The 23008-nt window shown below is 39.3% G+C and overlaps 1 protein-coding gene across 1 annotated transcript in view; it reads left to right on the top strand.

Moving 5' to 3' along the window:
* The first annotated feature begins 505 nt into the window (after positions 1–505).
* The window catches only part of LOC132104444 (protein Jumonji-like), a 100887-nt gene continuing 78384 nt past the window's right edge, over positions 506–23008 (top strand). The window contains exon 1 of the mRNA XM_059509921.1: positions 506–1260. Coding sequence (XP_059365904.1) covers positions 1216–1260 — 45 coding nt within the window. The 5' untranslated portion in view covers positions 506–1215. The remainder of the gene's footprint in view (positions 1261–23008) is intronic.

Genomic DNA, 23008 nt, shown 5'->3' with positions numbered 1-23008 from the left:
TAAATGTGTGCATGCCAACATCCTCCATCTCGCAGTGTTTGCTTTGGCATAATGTTAAATGTTGGCCCTTCTAAGAGTTCTACTGAAAAACATTCATCCAAGAAACCAAGATATATAAAAGTACAAATAGAAAATCAGGGAATATGGTCAAAACTATCAACTAATTAATGAGCAACTGTTTGGGAAAGATGTTAATGTTATTTAGTGTTGTTCACTACAGTTGAAAAGAATCTACTAGTTTAGCGAGTTTTACATATAACATTACACAGTACTGTGTTAGGGAAACGTCTCTTTTAATTATAAAGTGTAAAATGATTTTTAACAATTAACCAAAACTGTTTAAATATGAAAACAGGTCTTCCATGGAGGAAAGAAACAGACAGTGTCCCCCCACCCCCCACGATGAAAACAAATTTCGAGCAAGCAGATGAGTCTTACAAAGGGGCGAGTGAGAATTCCTAACCTGCTTAAAACTGCGTCTGTCAGCTGACTTGTTTCCATAAGAGCTGGAAAATGTTTGATCTCTCTTCCTTCTTCACACGGAATCAGTGATGACTGAATAGCCCATTCTTTTATCCACCTAGCTTTGAAGTAGACCGGTGTTCGTTTTTGTGTCTATGCAAATGGGGTTATTTTGCGACGCTCCCTTAAGGCGGGCGTCTTTTTAAAGTTACGCTGAGCGTGCTGTCGGGTGTGAGGCTGCTTAAAGAAAGAAGCTTCGCCTTGTGTTCAGATTCAGATGAGACCGTGGTGCTGCTGGAGAGTTCACTCACCGTCTGCTAGCTCCAGCCAAAACGGACCACGAACCCTTTCCCTTTTTTAATTTTGTATTTATTTCATCCGATCCTCTGATAAGCTTTTTCAAAAACAAGATGTAACTCACCACCGAACATTTACATTCTCACCTGAATAAACCTACATGCTTTTAAAGAGCCGGGATGAACATCACTGATGGAAGTTATTGTGGCGAATGGTTTTAACTATGGTATGCCGATGTGATTGTTTATTTTTCCCTTTACCCTTGGCGATGGAGCCCTGATTTTTGGGTAATTCCACGATTCTACCGGGAATCATCGGCGATCGAAGAGGGAATTCTGCACAGCCAAGCAAACTACAGGGGATTTAAATCGCATTGCTCTGGGGAAAAGAATAGAAGCAGGAAGAAAATTAATGTGGCGATTTTCTCCTTAACAATAAATCATATTGGATTGCAGAATGAGCAAGGAAAGACCTAAAAGGAATATCATTCAGAAGAAATACGTAAGTAGCGATCGTTTGTACGCAGCTGATCTTAAGTTTGCTCGATGGTCTCGCGCTTGTGTCGATGTTAAATGCGTAAACTTTGATCACGGATGACTCTTGTTAGGTTTAGTCTGGATTTGAAACTATGGCGTTAATGCGCTGCACAACACTTAAACATGTTTAAATGTTTTTTTTTCTCTGTTGCACACACGTCGATGTTCCTCGCGTTTTCCCTGGTATCCTCATTGGGAATGTTTATGTTTTGCACGACAGCTGTTCGCTTCCAGAACTCATCTGTAAACCTGGACGCGTTTTGTTTTGGGTTTGTTAGTACCAAACAAACTCCAGCGTTAAAACATCATTGCAATCAGAAAGGCTTTGTTTGCTCTTCATTGCTTTCCGTCTCAAAGCCGCGAGGACAGCCATATCGCCCTTTTTTATTCCGAGATTTGTGTCCCCGAACTGAATTCTGCAGGAATACGGGGTAACGTAAAAGCAACGATCCCAACTCCTCTGGCACATTTGGTTTGTTTATCTCGGATGTAACTCGTTCTTCTTCACATGTAAGCAATGGGCTCTTTAATGTTTTCAAACTGTGTAAGGAAGTAATTTCCTCTGCCCTTGCCGACTGAGAAGACTCCGAAGTGTTCATTTATTTAGGATTCAGAGTGAATTGTCTTCAGTCTTTTCAGTTTAAGCACAATGCTCGACTCGAAAACATTAGCTTGAACAGCAGCCAGCATTGTGGGCATTACTGTGCCTTAAACTCTTTTTTTGCTGGCTTTTTTCTGAGGGTTTCTGCACGTTTTATTGTTCAAGCGGATTAAATATTAATATTAAACAACTGATTAGATAAAACGGATTGGATGTCGTTTATGGTGTAATATATATCAAATCGCATTGCAGAGGTTCGCGTTTAAAGCAAAGCGACCATTTTACCATCTCTCCTGCACTATGGGTTAGTGAACCGGCGAACTTGTCGTAGCATAATTGGATAATAGGACTTATACTTTCTGGCTGGTGATTTAGTCTCCTCGGGAGCAGAATTAAGCAAGACTACCATAACAAAAGCTCAAGTCTCCTCAGAGACGGCCGAGCAAACCTCGTATCTGTTAACCCTCGAAGAACTGACGGACCCTTAACTAGAGTTTCCAGACGCTTTACCTGTAGTTGAGGAAGAGTTCATTTTATCTTAGTTTGCGAGACTGCTGTTACATCTTTCATCGCCCATGTCCTTACTTTATTTTCCCATGAGACCAAGCCAGTGACGAGAAATAAATTCCCGCTGGCGCGTGAAAGGGTTAGCTCGTGCAACCAATTTTGTTTGTCACGTGACCTCGTTTAACTTTTTTTTCCTCCCCGCCGAAGAACGGCATTTCGCTACCTGGGAATTATCTTTCCGATTTAAATGACTTACTGATGTTTTTAGTCCATCAGCAACAGGTTAAACTGAGTGAAACAGATATTGCGAGGGTTTAGGTTATGATGACGCACCACGGGGGCAGTTTCCACGCACTTTATCGGCAATGCTCATGACATCTTATCGCTTTCCATAAAGGTGATTGGAATTGTCTATCTTTGCGTGCTTTTGTTCAACTTAAGCCGTCTCGTATTTTTAACGCAGCACTGTGACACAATTACTTTTGTTCATTGACAAGGGAAAGGAAAGTGATGACAAAAGTAGTCTATCACACCACGTGGTGACTTTAGAAGAATGTTTAAGTTAAAACTGTTGCACTACTATCAGTTTAAAACGCCGCCTTAAAATATGTTTTTTTCAAAGGATTGTCAGGATAAGCTCTGGATGCATTAGAGAAAAGCAATTAATAATTATATATAGGAAGCCCAATGTCACTGAGACCTAAAATTTATTGTGTGTGTGTGTGTCACAAATTAGTATATATTTCTGCTCATGCTCTGTTCAATGTTTATGAATTGGAATAGTTTGAGATTATTGTAAACCTTATTTATGTAATTAATAGTGATTTGTAGTAAATGTAAATTAATTAAAAAGTATATTAGTATACATATACACTGTGTGTGTATTTAGGCGTTTTCCCCCCGTTTTTAATATGGTCAGATAATAACATTTTATCTATTTGGTGTGCACTGATCTGTGTATGGTTCCATGTCAGACAGGGATCTGCTGCATCTCATACTGACCACATGTGAGTGTGGTTGGGGTCATGCTCCTCTGTGCAGATCGTGTGGAATGGACCGGAACCGTTCAGAACATGGCTGTTCATGTCACATCTGTGCAGTGCTGGCAGCTGTGCTAAAATCTGGTCAGGCAAACAACAAAAACAACCTGAAGGATCTGTCCCCGGGGACCTGCACAACCCTTGGCCCCTTGGATTCAGCCTCCCCTTAATTAGCGTAAGACAATTATACATGCTTGGCTGAACCATATCCCCTGGAACATGAGTGCAAGGGATTTTTTTTTTATTACCCCATTTTTCTTCACATGTGCTGTGAATATTATTAAAATTCATTTAGTGGAAAACGAGAGAGGGAGAAAAAAAATATGATAATAGATGTTAATAAGAGCAAACAAGGAAATGCAATTAGACCGTCTCTGATTGATAGACGTGTGTGAAAAGCAGAAGGGGGGCAAGTAGGCACTTCTGCTTTCAGACGAGCTCCTTTTAATGGCTTCTCTAAACAAGGCCGTCCTGACACTCTCTGAAGCAACTTCTCTGTATAATTATTTTTGAGGGCTGTTTTTAGAGTGAAGAGTTAACGCGGGTTTTGATTCCGGACTTTGACTAATGAATGCAGCCGGAGCTCGCGTTTGTGTTCTAGTTCTGTTGAAGTGAACATGGCACATGGTGCAGGGGGAACGGGGGGTTACCCATGGCTTTTCTTCCTCTCTCGTTCTCCCTATCCCTCTAGCTCTCTCTCTGCAGGCCCAGCTGGGGTCGGGCCCTGATTCATAGACGTGTGGTGAGATAGGCACAGCTGCTGTAGGGGCCTTTACAAATGTAAAGAAGCTGTCAGTGTTTGTTTCATCAGGCATACAACTGATGAAGGCCAAGTTGAAAAATCCACTGCAGTGTGTGGTGCACAAAAAAGCTGGAAACAAAAATAGAGTGCAGGGCCAAGGCTCCCCGAGCCCTCCCTCTGACCCCTTCCCTCGCTCCGAGTCCTCCCACTTTGCAATGTAAATGTAGGCACCTCGTCCATTTGTGAGGAGAAAGCTGTGAGGCTCTGCGTGTGAGCGTGCGAGAGATTGTATGTTTGTGTTTCAGCGCCTGCCGCTAGCGCCACTGCGCTTCATTTAACCCTGTGTTTTAATGCAAATAGGTTTTCTTTTCCCCCCTGAATTTTCCAAGGATGTGACATGGCAAAATTCATGGATCATACCACAGTAGGCCAGCTGCTATAAAAGGGCCGAGTTATTTTTGTAAGTTTGTAAGTAAAGGGTCATGAACTAGTCTGTTATAGATACAACACACTTAACATCCTTAAATGATCGGTGGATCAGTTGAACTTGAAGTAAATTTGTCAGAATCTCAATATAGAGTTTACGTAATCGATTCTGTTTCTGTTAAATACTGTGATCTGTATTGTATGAAGCACTGTAAAGGTGACTTGACTGACTTCATCATAGAAACAGTAGATAAGAATAATATAAATGCTGCAATGATAAAACATGCTTTTTTATTTCTGATTTCTTATATATATATATATATAATAAGCATGCAAGTGATTTATTTAAACAAGTTAGTTGCAAAGGATATAATCAGAAACGTCAGAGGAAAGCAATTACGTGTTTGATTGATACTAGGAGAGAGAATAAACAAAACTCCTATCTTTAATATCAGCAGTATTTGTTAATTAGCTGTGTTATAACTCGATTTTTTTTTTTTCAATCGTAATTATAATGCACATTAATTTGTGTAAATGTGTGTATGCAGGTCTTTTAGGGCCACACTTTGTTCACATTGTTGACAGTTGTGGATTGTTTACAAACCGTACAAACTGGATTTTAGTAGCGAAAATGCCAGGACACTTCAGCAAAGCTGGCATGAGAGGAATTGTTCTCAAAGCACCTTGCCATAGTCCTCTGCCAAGATACGATGCTTCACCTCACGACACCATTTTCTAGAATCTGGCCTGGTGCAGTCACGGATAAGTGTTGCCATTCTCCTTTATGGGTGTTGCATTTCCAGCTTGGTGCATTATGCAATGTGATCTTTTACTTATCGACCTTTACAGTCATATGTGATCCTTCACAAGTGCCGAGCTCCTTGGTCAATGTGTGACTGCACAGGTTGCACGCCCACATCAGCAAACACGGGTGGTTACAAATGCGGATGTGCCCACGTAATGCGAGGAATTTGCTCTGCTGACATAAAGCAGGTGCAGCAGTGCTTTGATAAGTGGTAAGTGTTGTGCTCAGAAAGAATGTTTTCCATTCCTCTGTCCTGTACTTTGTATTATGATGAGATAAGAGGGCAGAGTATCGGAGTCTTTCTCGTGCAGTGTGGTGAGTGAGTTGTGGTGGATGATGTAAATCTTGCACTGGAAAGGGCTTAGACGTTATTGGAAGACTGTATCAGCACAACTGAAACGATCACACAAATGTGGCTTTTGGTCTACGTCTCCTGAATTGCAGTATTATTTTTGGTTAAAAAAAGTGTTGGTCTACTTCTGGACCTTGGGTTAACAGGGATAGTTCACCCAAAAATGAAAATTTTATGTGTATCTGCTTACCCCCAGGGGATCCAAGATGTAGGTGACTTTGTTTCTTCAGTAGAACACAAACAGTGATTTTTAACACAAACTGTTGTAGTCTGTCAGTCTTATAATTGATGTGAAAGGGAATCACGGCCAAAACATACAATAAATAAAAAAAAAAAACATTCACAAACAAAATCGAATTAAATCCTGTGACTTGCGTCGATACATTGATGTGTAAAGACACAAAACGATGGGTCTGTGCAAGAAACTGAACTGTTTTTTACGAAGACTTTTAAGCGCATTACCACCACCTATCTCTCAAATGGACCATTCAGACTCTATCTACAATCTCAATTAAGAGTGTCAGTGGTCCATTTTAGAGATAGGTGGTGGTAATGCGCTTAAAAGTATGCGGTCCGCCATAAAGCAAGAAGAAGAAGCATCGCGCCTGCTGCTTGAGGATGCACTTAGGAGAGTTCAAACAGTTTGCACATTGTTTGAATCAGAGGTAAAAAAAAAAAATAAATTATATAAATACGGTTTGTGTTCTACTGAACAAACAAAGTCACCTACATCTTTTTATGCCCTGGGGGTAAGCAGATAAACATCAAATTTATGAAAACTATTTCAGAAAATTTGTTAGAATTACAATATCAATAAAAGTGGTTGTCTTCACTATTTTAGAACATCTGTTGTAAGAAGTACAGTTGCCTACATGGCTGCTGTACAAAGTGTAATTTTAACACTTCAATAAATCACTAAATTTGGACTGTGTCTAGATTTCAGGGTTAGGTCATGGTCTAAATCTGGACCTCAAAGGGGTAGAACTAGATATTTCTGTAAACAGAAGTTAAGCTGGCTTTACTCTACAATTTTGATGACTATATTTCTGTCCGATCAACGCTATACCAGAAGTGTTGAAACTGATAACTTCATTCCTTGAACTAACTAAACCATATGAGAAATTGTAATTGTGATTTCCTCATAGTATTCTTTAGTATAGGTCATTTTTATTACATCCCAATTTCTGGGTATGCCATAATTAGTGGATCAAGGGCATACAATGATTTGTTCCCCTTTCAATTTGTATTTCCAGACACGCTTCCTCAGTTCCTTTGTGTTTTGTTTGCTTGCAGTTGGCTGAAGGAAGGGTAACCTCAGTGATGTTGTTGTGAATGTTGACATGTGTCAAAGACGTGGCAGCCACAGCCAGAACCCTTGGCAGCGGTACTTCCCTTTCACAACTGTGTTCCCCTCCATGACACTGACGGATAGTTCTGTTTTTCTGGAGCTGTTTTTGTCTTTTCCTTCTTCTGCTTTTATGAATCATTGTGCCATTAGTCTTTGGAATTGCAGTATATTATCTGATATGTTCCGAATACGCTGATCAGGTGCAGACTGAAATCGACAGTATGTTTTGAAAGCAGCCATATTGAAAACATTTGCTGTAATGAGGAAGTGGCTTATACCGTAATCATTTCAGGCTTTTAAAAATCAGCCTATGTGGTTTTCGTATGTGTGTGTGTGAGCAAGAGCGAGTATGCTTTTAGATTGAAGTCCTCCCCCTTAGAGTGTTGTAATGGAAGTGTCTTTGAGTTAGGGCTGCACGATTAATCGAAATTAACTCGCAAAGGTGATAAATCGCGATTAGGCAGAAGCTGCGATTGTCATGCATATCTTTCAGTAATGCACGGTTCTGTGTTCAACAGGAAATCTCCATCCGAATGCCAGAGGGCGCTCTCACGCTGAAACTCCGAATACGCCTGGCAAAAGTAATCCAGGAAATCCCTATAGCGGTTGCTGAATAAACAGAAGATTTAACTGCTTTCATTGATTCAACATGACTAATAAACACAAGACTACGACAATGTGGTTTATCTGAGTCTTATATTTCTTATACTTTTTTATAATAAAATAAATTATTATGAAATGCTAATTGACATAACCTTTATCACTGCTAAGAATACTATGAAATATGTCAAGTGCCTTATTCTGTGTAAGAAGGCACATCATCTCACAAAAGGATTTATTTCAAACACTCATCTGACTTTATGAAGTGAGTTTGGAGTAAAAATATGTTATTAAATGTGGTATTTTCACATGCTTTCAGATGGAGCAGCATTTACTACACAGAGCCACAGAGTGTTCAATGACAAGCTACGCAAACTGCCATTATAATCGCCGAATAATTTCTTTGATTTTATAATCACGTGATTTTGCGTTACTTGTCAGTGAACTACGGCTGGAGCAATGCTGCTCCATCTGAAAGCATGTGATGGAGATTTGCTGCTGATTACAGAACTGGCTTTACTGACAAGATGCTCATGACAATCACATTCGATAGTCATGTAGCCCTATTTTGGGTACGCTAACCCCTCCTGCCAGAACATTTGTATTTCAGTGTTGTATCTCTTGTTAGCCGGAGAGATGCGTGCTACTGGGAGCCATGTGGTTGCTTTTGTGCAAGTTCAGCTGCTTGAGGAGACACCAGCGGGGCCTCTCATAGGCCTCAAACTGGGGTTAGTCATTTTGTTTAGTATTGAGGGCCCTAGCAAGACATGCAGTCGTGCAGTTTTTTCATTTCCTTGACAAGAAAGCGTGCTTTATGTTGCCAAGTGCATCTATTTTAGAGCAAGGGCTATGAGATCTGTACCTTTAAGGTGTTGTTCATCCGAGTACTTTGTGAAGACACCAGTACAGTGGAAACAGCTGTTTACACTGTGTGCATTCAGCTTTGTATAGAGCATTAATCATTTGTTTTGAGGCCTGTCTGGATTGCCAGACCGCATGCTTGATGTTGCTTGATGTTCAGCCTGGTGGTTTCTTTTGGTTGGGTTTTCAATAGTGCCAAAGAAAACTTTGGAAATGCTCTTCAGCAGCTAAAGCTTCACCCATGTGAATTCATCCTCCTCACCTCCACATCAGTGTGACTGAGCTCTATATGGTGTTTTAATGCTACAGATCACAGAAAATTACAGAAAACGGATTGTAATTGAAGTTTGGAAAAAGTATGTTTTTTGGACCGGTTATGTTTGAAGATATCGGTGCTTTGATGGGTTTTATATTGGACGGCTGTTATTTACAGAAGATAGATGCTATTTACACAGAGTAAATAGTGAAGATAATGTTTGCAGCCAAGTGTAGCAACACACGGCATCTTGTTGATGCATGCTAGTCACACAATGTTTCAATGGAAATATGCATTTTTTACGAAAAATAAATTGTCTGACAAATTGTGGGTAAGGTTATTAAAAATGGCCTTTTTCTCTTTTATATTGTTACATATTTTTAAATTGTAAACAGATATTTTATAATTGTAAATACATTGTGATCTATTTATGTTTTTTAGTAAAATCACATTTTTAGGATTCTTCAAATGTTTAACCTTAAAATCTCTGACAAAATGTGATAAAATTATACAAAATGTACATAGTAGTACCTTAAGGATGTAAATGGGTACTTCAAGTTACTAACATGCACTGTTTTGGGGTAAATTTGGTATTTAGCATTTGTAAAGTTTTCTTGCTTTATTTTATATATATATATATATATATAATTTATAATTTATAATTTTTTAAATATTTATAATCTTAATTTGCCATTTTGTGTGCTTTTTTCATTTAGAAATCCATGTATGTTGTTGTTGTTTTTTTGTTTTTTCAGAAATTACTGTGGTCCATATAATGGGTCATTGGATAAAGACATTATATCCCATTTCGCTAGCAAATTTTTGGAATAGCACAATTGCATGTTCCTTTTGAATGAACATAGTGGTGGATGTCTCAAAGAAACACATAATCATCATTTTCCTGTTTTATTTTTTACATTGCAACTACATTGCTTTTAAGCTGACACTCATGGCAAGGATCTCTGGTATCTAACTCCGTTTTAGTCGCTGAAAGGACAAATCTGACAGGATCCAGATAATATCATTAAATCCAGTACCAGATAGAGTTTCGGACATGGTGACTCATTTTGGTGATCTGAATATAAATAATTTTTACAGCACAATAAGCTCATCAAAGTCATCAGTTCCTGTCCTCTTGGCGCACGGCATTATAACATTTACGAGCAACTTTCCAGATTCTCTCATTTATTGACAGGTTGGAAATTTGCATTTCTAAATGTGCTACTTACTGTTAATTCAAGATAGAAGGCTAAAATGAATTAACGCTGAACAATCACTTTAGAAGTAAATACAATTGAAAGTATCTCCATAGTGACTAAAATAAAAGAGTCTTGGAAAAAAATAAAAAAAGATCATTGATCACACATGCACTATGCCATGAGAGGGGCCTAGTCTCTATGTTTCCATAGTAACCACCCCGTTGCCAGAACACGGCGTCTCTCTGCCTTTTTTTTTTTTTTTAATCTCCACTTGAGTGTCTGAAAATAGTGGTGCTCGGCGGATGCTGAGAGCTCATAATGAGCTCTGGCTGCTTTGGAGGAGACAGAACAAGCTTCTTAACTGCTCACTCATGAATCAGATATTTTCAACAAATCCACAAGTGCTGTTTTTTTTTTTTTTTGTAACATGTGAATGAAGCCAGAAAAGCCCAGGAGTTCATCTGACCAAGCTGACTGAGGTTTGTTTTAATGGGGCCCATTCGCACACAAATGCACACGTGCATGTTAATGCTAAATGCTAGTGTGCATAATGCCGTCTGTTTTTATGCAGGTACTCAACTGCAAGGCTGAGCTGATATTGATTCTGCTGCTAATAAATGATGTTTTAGTCCAGACTCGTGGTTAATGGCTGTGTCTGTTAGTTTTGTCTGCTGGCAGACGTGAGCTCCAAGCGCCTTTGCTCTTCCTGCCTTCCCATTTTTATCATCTCTCGGCTGCTCTATGGTCTTTGAGTGTGCCACTTGAATCAGCCTGGCTCTCATTGGATTTACATGCTCTCGGTTTCTGCAACTTTGAGTTTGAAGGCCATAGCTGCGTCTATTGCTACTTAAATCAGGATACGAATAACAGGAGTTGTGGGGGTCTAAAAGCCACACTTAAAGGGATAGTTACCCAAATATGACAATTTTTATTATTTACTCGCCCTTATGCATATGGTGCCAAAAGTCAAATTAGCTGTTGAACCTCAAACCAAAACATTACCTGTTGGAAAGTTAACTCCATTAAAAATCTCAAGACAATTAAACTCAGGCGGACTGGCAGGAGCCGAGGTGAATTTGGCTCGCAGATGTGCTGACAGATTTAGGGGCAAACAAGTATGATGAGAATGTCACTCCTGACATAGTAAATGCAGTAATATTGAGTGACAGCGTCATGTTTCCAGTAAACGTGTTTTAATGTACACACACAAGGCAGAATTTACTGATTTAGTCAGCCGTTCATTTCAACTGCTGTAATTTAGCTGGAACGAATTGTGTCAAAATTTCTTGTGAATATTTCGCTGAAACGTCAAATTAGTCATAGTCTCGTATTTAGTGTCTTTTGAGGGCCAGAGATTCTCCGCTGGCTTCTTCCTGTGGAAAGTCTCAGTGACAGGCGAAGAGAAAAAGAACGACTTCTGTTTTTATGCAGCCTCATTCATGCACAGATGTGGGAAATCACCCGTTTTTTGGTCTTGAAAATTTCAGGTCAGCAGCTATATATGTTATAATTGAAATAAGGGATGTAAATGCTCAGTTATTCACCTTTTTGCAGTTTTGTTTTTGCATTTTGATGTAATCCAGCTAATGTGAAATCTCCCCCTCCACACCATGAATCATATTCACAGAATACAAGAGAACGTGTTTAACGTGTTTTAGTGCTTTTTTTCCTTGCACCTGTCAGGGATCTTTCTTTCATATACCCTGATTGCTCTACTAGCCTACTTTCCTGCTCACCATTAAAAAAAAAAAAAAAATCCTTTTATTGTTCTTTTCTTTTTTACGTTTTCTTGCGCTGCCCTTTCCAGTGCCTCCCCGCTGACAGGCTGGGAAGGGAAACATCTGTGAGAAAGTAACAGCAATCCATGAAGTGAAAATCATTTCTTAATTGCTGCCATTTGGGCAGTGACCTGCTTGCAAGAATGGGTTTAGTTTGATCCGAAAAATGCCCTGAGCAAGCTTCTTACACCTGGCTGCCTGTCTGAGGCCCAAACGGCCTAATCGGCCTAAAAAAGAGGTTTGGTAGGATGAAAACAGCGGATGCTTTGTTGGCTGTAACGTGTTAAATGGAGGGGCTTGCGCATTATGATCTATTTTCCTCTCAGACCTGTATGGATTGTTTGCTCCATGGTGTGATAATTAGTGGCTAATGTAATGGAACATACATGTTCAAAACAGGCTCACAGTCACCATTTCAAATTAATCATCTTTATATATATATATATATATATATAATGTGTATATATATATAGATAATTTTGCAAATGTGTAATTTTTACAAAAAATCTATATTAAATGTCAACTAGTAAGCTGATGTTTTGCATTGGTGCACCATTCTTGTACTACATGACGACCGGTGAATGCAGACAAAGAGCTCTTTTTTTTTTTTGCATGCTACTCTATTTTTATTTCGGTACGGTGTAGAGAGAGCAGGTCTTGCGCAGTGCTTGTCTGTGGTCACCCGGCCGCTCTGCTCTTGTCAACTGTCACTTTCTGCTGTGGTTGCATCCCTCAGCACCGGAGTAACTGGTAATCTTATCTCACTGTCAGTTCGCCTTACTCTCTGCCTGCCTTCTGAGCCCCCGTTAACCCCTTGAACTTCAAGCTGCCGCCAGTCTGTCACCTCCCCTGCATCTTGCAAAGAAAGACTGAGAAAGTGAACATGCGTTGAACTCCCATATCTGATTTTATTATTATTTGACAGATTCTGCCCTAATAAATCTGGCTCCCAATCCTGTTTGTATGTGTCTAATAATGCTTATTAAAGCAATCAACCATGAGGGGCTGATTTAGGCAGTGATTTAGGCTAAAGGGTATTGTTAGACACACATAGCGCTTTAATGTGGTAAAATATTTGTAATGAATGGCCTTGTATGGCTTATTGCTTTCCTATAGTACTGACAATATAAAGGGGGGATAATGCATATAAAAACCATCATCATCAAAATAAAACTTTCTCCACTAAGTTATTGGCATATTTTGGCTGTTGTATAATTACTTTGTACCTTGTCCAATCAGATTTTAGAGCTTTTGTCAGAATCCGGTTGGTCTGACAATTGAATCAAGTGCATCAAAGGACCCTAAAGCTACTCCATTGGCTAAAATAAATTTAGAGGAAATCTGTTCAGTGCCTTTTTAGAAATGCAAAATCACTTTTTGATGTGTGTGGTTTGAATGACGTTATTACGTTCCTTAAAACAATTTAAGCTTAGCTGGTTTGTTGGCAGATATTTATGGAGTTTTGGGCACCTGAGCCAATCAGATTAAAACCAGATTAAACCAGTTAAGACCAGCAAACCATCTGTTGGTTTTGTCGGAAGGAGTATCCCATAAATTTAGACAAACCAGTTAAAGGCTGGTTTTAGCTGTTTTGTCAGCACCTATGTGCTGTAAATCAAATAAACCAGATTGCACCATAAAACCAGCAAACCATGTTAGGCTGTTTTTTCAGCAGGGATGTCTTTTTAAATTGTTAGTATAAAACCATAGCTATAGAAAGTAAAATAAAAAGTCTTCCTCTTCGTTCATTTGTTTGTTTGGCTTAGGGAGTTTTAGCTTAGGTTAAGCAAAAATATGTCTTGATGACTATTTTAAGAAACATGCAAAAATCCCTGCCTGGCTGTGGTTGATTTTGTAAAGATGCTTTTTACAATCCTTAAAATAAAGGTGGTCAACTAATAGCAGGCCAGCTAATCGCTAGTGGTTTTTCAGGCCTTAAAATCCTGAAGAGGAGCACCCCTTCCAAACCTGGGATCAGTTTTCAGACTAACTCTTTCTGGCTGTGTATTATTCTGCCAGATAGTCCTGTTCCTCCAGCTAATGCACTGTAATATGATGTAATGTAATAATGTTGTCTCTGTATGACTGCTCATCTTTCTCTGCCTGTTTTCAGTCTGAATGATGCAGTTGGCTCACATCTGCAGTGTCTCGTAAGTTGCCCCCTTGATGTTGTCTAACGTGCGCAGTGCACAACCTGTCAACCCCCTTTCATGGGGAAAGACTGTCGGTCAACCAGGCACTTTGGTGACACAATGGTCACAATGGCTCAATCTTTCATGCTTGACGAAGTACATGAAAAGCACAAATCAAATTTGTGCAGAGCATTGACTTTATCACGGTTCCTGGAAATGTGGTGGGCTGCTGCCTTTGAGCTAGTTGACCTTTTCGTGAGTGTTTACCATGCAGAAGCAAAGCAGTTTAGATGGAGCCCTGCAATCAATGCTCTTTTTGCTAGCAAAATAATGGCCTGGCCAGGCACAATATTGCATTACGGGAAATGGAGGGACGTGTGTAGAGGAGTAGGTGTTCCCATACACTGGTTAGTTTTTGTTCTTGTTTTTTTGTCTTTTTAATTTTGATCACTGTGTCTCTTTAGTTCAGGCCCCTCCTTTAATTCAATTCTATCCAAACCTACAACTCAAAAAATGATTATTTTGACATCATTAGCTCACCTTCATGTCGTTATAAACAAATGGGGTCCAATTCTGTTTGGACTCGATTGGCTTTCATTGTACAGATGAAACAAAATAATGTTTCCTTCACAGAAGAAAGTCATGCAGGTTTGTGATGACATCTAGGATTGGACAAACACAGAATTTCAATTTTCAGTTGTTCCAGGCAAAATATCACCTAAAGCACACTTCTCAAGTAGTGCAAGTTGAGGAAACATTTAGTGTCTAAGGCACAAATGATGCAAAATGAGCTATGCACTAAAGTTTAATTGATTAAGTTTAAGGGATAGATGTCTCCAACCATAAGTATGAGCAATAATAGTAAGTGATTTATGCATTTTTAACTAAACCTGAAAGTTATTCTTTTGAATATTTTCCTCAGATGTGAAGTTTGACTAGGGTTTGAGATTTGAGTGGATTCCCGCTCCTGCTGTGTTCATATGCTGTTCTCTTGGCAGGAGACCAGATCATTACAGTCAGGATGACACACTGAAGGTCTATTTTGAAGAAAAGTCATAAAGCCTTCCTTCAGTGTATTTTTACTGATGGCTAAATTGAGGCCTATAGCAGATGAAAATAGAGTGCAGAGGTTTTGAGGGTTTTTTTCTTGATGGATTCTTCTGGGAGATGACTGGCACACTTTCAGGGCCTGCTTGTTTTTTGTCTGTCAGGAAAAGATTGGACAGATTGCACTAATTCTTGGTGTTTTCCCATGACTTCTCCAACAAAGGAAGTTGCAATCCTAAAATAAGAGAGAATGTGGACAAACCAACCCTCCTTTTCTTCAGCTTTTGCAAGGCAATCTGGTGGGTCTAAGCAGTGGTATCTGCATTGGCAGGTGGGGTAGCTTAACTGTCAGGTCAACCGTGCATGACCGTGTAGAGACATCCTGTAACGTGAGAGCTTCTAACGCTCTAAAGATAACGTCCAGTTATTATCATAGAGCTGAACCTGTTATGATGGAAACTACCGTGGTTTACATCATGGACATTGAACGCTATCGATTTGTAGGCATCATTGGTAAGGACAAAAAAAAATCTATTCCCTGGACAGATTTCACTAACAGGTTGGCAAGTACCTGGATTTTGGAATTAATGGTTTTGTATTACATATGTGTCCTTGTAGTGTATTTTATTTGCTTAATGAGTTTTTAAGATTTTTTTTTTTTTTTGTCTTTTGACACTTTCTTTCATAGGAGCAGTGGGAATAGGAAAGAAAATAATGAAAGGAGAACAAGAGCAGGAGAGGTTGCAAGCTGGATTTGAACTTCCATTGCCCATATGAGCACTGTGGCTCAACGCATTGGAGCACATACAAATAAATTGCAGTTTTCCTTAAAGGAAACATTAGCATGTGCAATAATTAAAGCCACAAAATATTAACCCAGTTTTTCTTTAATTTCCCTGAACAGGAAAACCAAAATGGTGTTTTTTTTCTTTTTCTTTTTTTTTCTTCTTCCCCTTCTCCTAATGGGACTATAAGATCATGCACTGAGAGACCCATTCAGGGTCCCTCAAAAAAAAAAAGATTCATTGAGAGGCACTGATGCACAGCCATGCCATAAACCATTTCCTGAGGAAAATAAAAAAATGTGCCAGGAAGAATGTGTTTTACAGAAGTGCTGGTGTGAATTCAAGTACATGGATCCATGTTATAAAGTAATGTTTGCATGCACAAATGCAGATAGTTGCCGCCTGTAGTCACAGCTGAATTTAAGATGGCCTCTGATGGGTCTCTTCCTGTCAGGCTGCTGCTGTTAACACCTCTCCCCTGCTCATAGGGGGCGCGGGGGGCTTCTTTGTTGCAGCTTACCAAAAGAAAGAGAAAAAGAGGAAGGAGAATACAGAGCCCGAAGCGATAAGAGCCATGATGACAGGCCCATCACTCCACCCAAGGAAGACTAAGAAGCAGTTAAAAATGCTACCATTTTTTCTGCAGTGTACAGTATGAATAGACTGCAAAATATGCAAAGAACCAGAGTGCACTGTCCAAAATTCTTTATCCCAGAAATGCAAATGCACTTGAATTGCACATTTCTTTTCTAATGTGTAATGAACCAGAAACACTGTCAGCTGTGATTTTTAGGTTAATGTTTTAGTACATTATTAGATGAATCATGAAAAAGAATATTTTAGATATGATAACTGGAGTCCCAATGAGGTTGTTTGAAATGTTTATTATTCAGAAATGAGCACTGTAAAAATAACTGGCAGTGTTCTGTATATACTGTATAGAATGTCAGTATTTCAATTTTGAACAAAAATTGGTTAAGGCACAGGTGCTTAATCCAAAAATACAGTGTTTTGGCCCAGGGGCCTTCATTTTAATAATTCTCCCTTCTTAGAATGTACTGTGCCTTATTTGACATGTATTGAAGGATACTTTGATGCTGTGCCATTTTCAGAATTGTTTTATTGTTGAGCTGAATGCTGCAGCAAACTTTGAAATTCCTGCCAATTCTCATATTGCAAAAAATCAATTTTGCTTTGTCTTTTTTCTTTTCTTTTCTTTTCTTTTTCTTTGACACTCAACTTATTTGCCCCTTGCCAAACCGTCTGCCATTGTTGGAAATTTCTTTAAACCGCCAACATTGTTCACTCAGTTCATTTGACTCCAATAAAAACACTTATCTTTACGTGGTGACAGGAGTTATAAATGCTCCCAAATCAAAGGCTCTGTGTCTGAGTAAGTGAGTGAAACTTTTACACATACAGAAAGCTTGATGTTACAATTCACTTTCATAGAAAAATAACAGGAACTTTCCATAGACGTATTTACCTATTGAAGGAGGGACCAGAGTCACATCTAGAGACTTAAAGGTAAGGTATTTTCATCTTTTGACACTAGCAATCACCTAGAATATCTTAGTAACTAAGCAACATGCAAAATAAAAGAAAACATTATCAACCGCATTAACACGCTTTAGGATTATGATGTTAACTTCTGCACAGTGCACTGTCACTTGTGTTTTCAGCAGCCAATTTAAAAATCTAGTTTCCTCACAATGCTCAAGTCATCTCACTAGGTGTAATCTACGAGTTCATACCTAAAAAAAAAAAATGTCATTCTGATCACATCCCCCCACCCCGTCATGACCCCACATTATACTGTTAAAAGGAGAGAGTGGGGGATGACGATAAATTCTGAGCATTGATGAGCTGTGATTCCCCCTCCCTCTGTTTTCAAACTGCTTCTCTATTACAGTAACCGTTTCCTCTCAGTGAAATTGTCTGAGTCACCTGCACCTGAATGAAAACTCTGCTTAACCTGCATATTTAAATTCAGCCTGGTGTTTGTAGTTGCGATTGCCTGTAATTTGGGAGAAACATCCTGTGCTTCCTGTAGAACCCTCCCCCCCTTTGTTGTATTGAAATGTTATTGTGCATCACCTCATTGTTATTACTGAATCACAATTCTGAGCTAGTTTTAAATGTTAATCACCTAACTTTCATTGAAATCCATGCTATCCTATCTACACCTCCTATAGTACTCAAGAAAAGAGGATATTGGCTAAACTTAGTCTGTGGTTCACTGTTAATTTGTACCACAGATGGTGTATGTGGAGTGAAGGGTATTTAATGTTAGTCCGCTGTTAGCTACGCTAAAGAAATGGGGTTTCCCTCTGTGCTTCCCTGCCTGCGACATTTACCAGGAAGTCAGTGTTGTCTGTTCTGAGATCAGTTTCATTCCCGAAATGTTGCCATTTTGTTTTTGATGACCAAAATAAATTTTCTTGTATACACCAGGATTCAGGTGTATTCATTGTAGTGTGCATGTCCTTAATGAATCACAGTCTCAGTGAACCATGTTATGAGTTTCTGTTCATGTATAAAATTAAATGGGGCAAAGGAATATATTAACATAAAATGTTAGAAAGGCGCACCATGCCAACTGTAAAATTGTACAGCTTCCTGGATATTTTTGTAGCAATTTTATGTCAACACCTTTTTTTGACACTGTTACATTTCACCATGGATGAATGTTAAGTTTCAAAACCTCTCTCAGAAGCCTTCATTGCCGCTGTGTATTAGCTGATTAAGTACGGTTACACATGTTTAGGTGGAAGTGAGTAGGAGTAAACATGATGAAAGGCTCATGCACACAGCTGAATCGCGGAATCTTATCAGTAGCGCTTCCTGGCGTTTCATTGATTTTTCTAGGAGGCCCACGTTGGTTAAATGTCTAATTGGATCTCAGTCTGCGTAATGAAGTTTCCGACCAAGCCTGGGTAAACTTTTGGGTTTTATATGCTAAGGCTTTTTTAACCTTCTCATTTGAGTCATTAAGCCCCTTTTGAAAAAAAAAATTTTCTTTATGATATAGTATTTTGCATACCAATCAGTAGTTTTCCCTCCCACCCTGGGTTGATCAGAAGTGATGCTATTATGTTCTGTCCAAATCCAGCTGCTGTAAAGGATGTTGGTTATCGTCCCCTTGCTGCTTTAAAAGCCAGTCTCTTTTCCCACAATCTACCTCGTACCTTGGCCAGCTCCCTCCCATTTAGGGTTCAGAGGGTTAACCAGTGGTGACGCTGCATCATTCTAAATCTGACCAGCATATCTGGACATCTGAAATCCCAGGGTGTGTCCACTGGTTCCTGTAAGACAGTGGAGGAGATCAATGAATGCTCTCAAAATAACTGATATTTGGGCCAGGTCTCACCATACACCCGGTTACTGCTCTCTAACTCAGACAGTCTGGTATCCCATCCCATTGTGAAAATTATTATTATTCTTTTTTTTTTCATAAAGAACAATAGTTCATCCCTTTACCATACTTCCTGTGAAAGCCTGCCAATGCCAAGTCAAAGACTTAAGCACAAAAGAAGCATGCATGATAACATTTTACAACTTCTCTATAACTCTTGCCAAGTATATGAAATCTCTTATAACAGTTATGTTGGTTAAATGCGAGCAGATTTGGTGACATCAGCTGAAAAGGAAAATTATTTCAGAGGTGGTGCAAGTAATTGCAATGAATCGTGTGTAGAAATACGGAAATGTGCATTTGAGTAAACGGGATCAATTTTGATGTCATGTTTGCTTAGAGGCGGGTACAGCTGACCCTCAGCAGCAGTGGAGGAAACCTGGCTCCTGTTACTTTATTTAGTAGGGTAATCGAGCTCTTGTGCTCAGTTTACCTCAACTCAGAAGACCGTCTGGTACTGATGGTGTGAGATGTGTTTTAATGCACATGTGCGGGGGAGGGATAGTGTGAGAGGAGAGCATGTGAGAAAATAATCCAATTAGTCAAGACACTACAGTGATGGTGATATTTATTTGACCGACTCTTTATCACACCTCCAGTGTCACTGTGTCAGTTTACACTACAAGGAATGAGCTGGTCACATGTTGTTCAGCATTCCTTTTCACTCTTCTGTATTTGATGCTACTCAGTGTTCAAAGGCTACGTCTTGCTTTAGGAATGTCTGGAATGAGTTTAGAGTATGTCAGGGTAACCTCAATAATTTCTTGGCTTGCTATCCTTGACCTCATGAATGGTTTAAAATAGCTTCCTTGAGCCCCTATAGTGGCATAGAGCATATTTTAGTTTAATAAGAAGAAGAAACAAAAACAATTGATTTTACCTAATTACAGACTTCTTAATGGCCTGTCTTGATAGTGAGATTTGATTTTGATGTTTGTGTCTCAAAAGGTTCTGTGTGCAGAAGGCATGTGTGGTGGATAAACGAATTAAATTTTTTTTTCGCCTGAGTCTACGTTATATCAGTGGTGCTTTGACCGCCAAGCGGACACCTTTCTGGATACAGCTCTGTAAACTGATTTGTAATCAGCATTCCCTGTTAACAGATTCCAATCAGCACCTTTACTGCTGCTTTCTGGCCACTAAGAGATAAGGCAAGTGTTTGGAGTCCCGTTCCAACTCCAAACACTTTTGTGAGCATTCTGCTTCTCTTATTTCACTTATACCTGGTTAGCGACCTTTCGGGACCTTGAAAGATGAGTTGTCCCAATCAACATATTGCCAGGATAGAAAAAAAAAAAAAAACAGGGACTTAAGAGGTCTGGTGGGGACGAGGAGGAAATGTGTGATTTAGGGAAGTTAGAGTTGGATCAACCCTTCAGGAGCCATGCATTGTGTGGATACAAGCCAACAGTAAAAACTGTATGAAAGCTTTTAAATGTTCCTCTTGAGTGGACAATAGTAGCACAAATATCAATAGCACAGATTATATTTAGTGTAATGGACTTATCTGACACTTTTCCAAGAAATAGTTGAATCACTCAGTGACTTAATGCTGAGGTAGGAAATGGTATCACTTATTTGAAATTACCCGTCAAATGCTGCATATCTTGTTGTCAGATGCACAGTAATGGAGATCTGTGATGATTATTTTCAGACAGTTCTTCACATGTGTGAACAGTTTTCACAACAGGATCCAATCAAGCTGGTAGTCATAAAGGTCTTATCTTAAAGAACATTATTTTGTATATTTGGTGTAATGCAATGTGTTTATGCGGTTTAAGGTTAAAAAAACACATTATTTTCCACATAATGTACTTAATTGTTGCTCCTCTATGCCCCGCCTTTCTGAAACGCGCCGATTTTAACAAAGCTTATCGTACTTAAAAGCGCACACTTCTTGGTGTGCTCTGATTGGCCAGCTATCCAGTGTGTTGTGATTAACTGAATTCCTCAAGCATGTGACGGAAATGTTACGAGGCATTTGTCATCCAGTGGGCACATAATTACTGATTATAATAACTTATACTATCTTTTTATGCATTGCGTTGCATATCGTGCTACATAAATATAAAACCATGTCTACATTTGTGATCGGCGAAATGACAAACAACAAGTGCTACTCTACACTGCTCAAAACTCTCGTTTGAATCATCAGTGGCAAATTCTTTAAATATGTAAACATACTTACAAGCTGTGAGTCAGAAGTGCCAGACTGTCCTTGCAAAGTTGGCATTGCCCCACTTTATAGAAACAGACACTGGCATTGTAGGCTACTCTTCCATTAAATAGTGCTCGTAATCCGTTAAATGCGCTGCACACATCTGAATATTTGGGTTGAACTGTTCCAGAACAGTGTTGTAAATACAACTTAACCACTGATTTCTAGTTGTGTCCACTTTTGTAAGGCCAAACAAAGTAGTTACGCATTTACAAAGAAGCACACAGCATCTCCACGACATGGTGGCGGCTGCAACAGCGAGAATAAAAGTCTTTCTTTGTGTGAACATTTTATGCAACATGTTATGCAAATCTTCCTACATCATGATATACATGTCGGGGTGTGTTAGAATGAGTAGTTTTAGGAGGGCCTGGTTGACTCTAAACTTTTATAAAGAATATCTCTTTGGATTTGAGACTTTAGTCTTTGCAACTTTACAGATCTTCTTTATGCACCAAGACCTTGTAACACTCCAAAGATAAAGGAAAAATTTAAATCGCATCATATGACCCCTTTAAATGGCCACCCTCAGCCCTTATGATCGTGTTTTGAGTCCTTGCTGGTGATGCAATGTTGCAAGGCCTGCCGGGTAGATCTCCCTTTTTGCAAGTGCATCAAGGGTTCGTATGACAAGATCATAAGTCCACATAATGCACCGTTTGAGATGGGGCAAACATTTTTCCTGATAATCAATTATTTTGTTGCATGTGCAATGTGGTTTGATCCTGACAGTTACCGTTATGTGTCATGACTTTGTTTGAAAAACATTTAATAGTTTCAATAAAGCAATAAAGTCCCTGCTCAGTTCATGTCTTATGTCAGTACTTGTTAGCAAAAGGGGAAAATGTGTTTCCAGATGTTGTACCTTTATAATTGGAGGATGTTTTCTTGTGCATTCACACACAAGCTTTCACTACTGTTCTTTGACTCATTGACTCATGTTTTTAGGACCTCTTCAGTGATATGACTCATTAGTATCATAGAAATGACTTGTATGATGTGGTTCGGGGTTTGAGGCAATGCCTTGATTACTTCTAGTATTTCCACTTATTTATAAGGGGAAGTCTGCACAAAGCAATCAAGTAGACCTCCCGTATGCCATCCCTGGGTGTGTTGATCCCAGGTTGTGGTGAAGCTTGAGTAAGGGTGACTGGGAGTAAGACATCTGGGTGGACAGAATTATAGTGTTGGGAAAAGGACTGAGGAGTCCGGTCAGGCAGTGGTACTTATTGGACAAAAGCCTGGGAAATCTTGAATGGGGATCTGTGTCATGCCAGCTCCATACTGGTCATGTGCAACTTTAATGAGTAAGTAAAGTAGATTCACCCATGGCCACCTGGAGACAGCGTTTCACTTAATCACAGTCATTTATTTACCCACCCCACAGGAAAAAGCCCCTGTGATGAGTGAATGTATATTTAAGCCCACAGGGTTCTTTTACCATGCCAGCTCCTCACAGTAGTGGTGCAGTTAAGGCAGAGCTGTAGGCTAAAAAGTAGGCTTGGGTTCAGTGAAAAGTGGACAGTGGATGTTTGTGCTCAGATGTATTTTAGAACATGCATCCTGTGCATCTTCAGCCAAAGTGTCTGTGGACAGGAGCT

Source organism: Carassius carassius, chromosome 25 (assembly GCF_963082965.1).
Source record: "Carassius carassius chromosome 25, fCarCar2.1, whole genome shotgun sequence".
NCBI classification, from domain to species: Eukaryota; Metazoa; Chordata; class Actinopteri; order Cypriniformes; family Cyprinidae; genus Carassius; species Carassius carassius.
The sequence above is the reverse complement of the archived record's forward strand: the minus strand, read 5'-3'. Positions and strand labels throughout refer to the sequence as shown.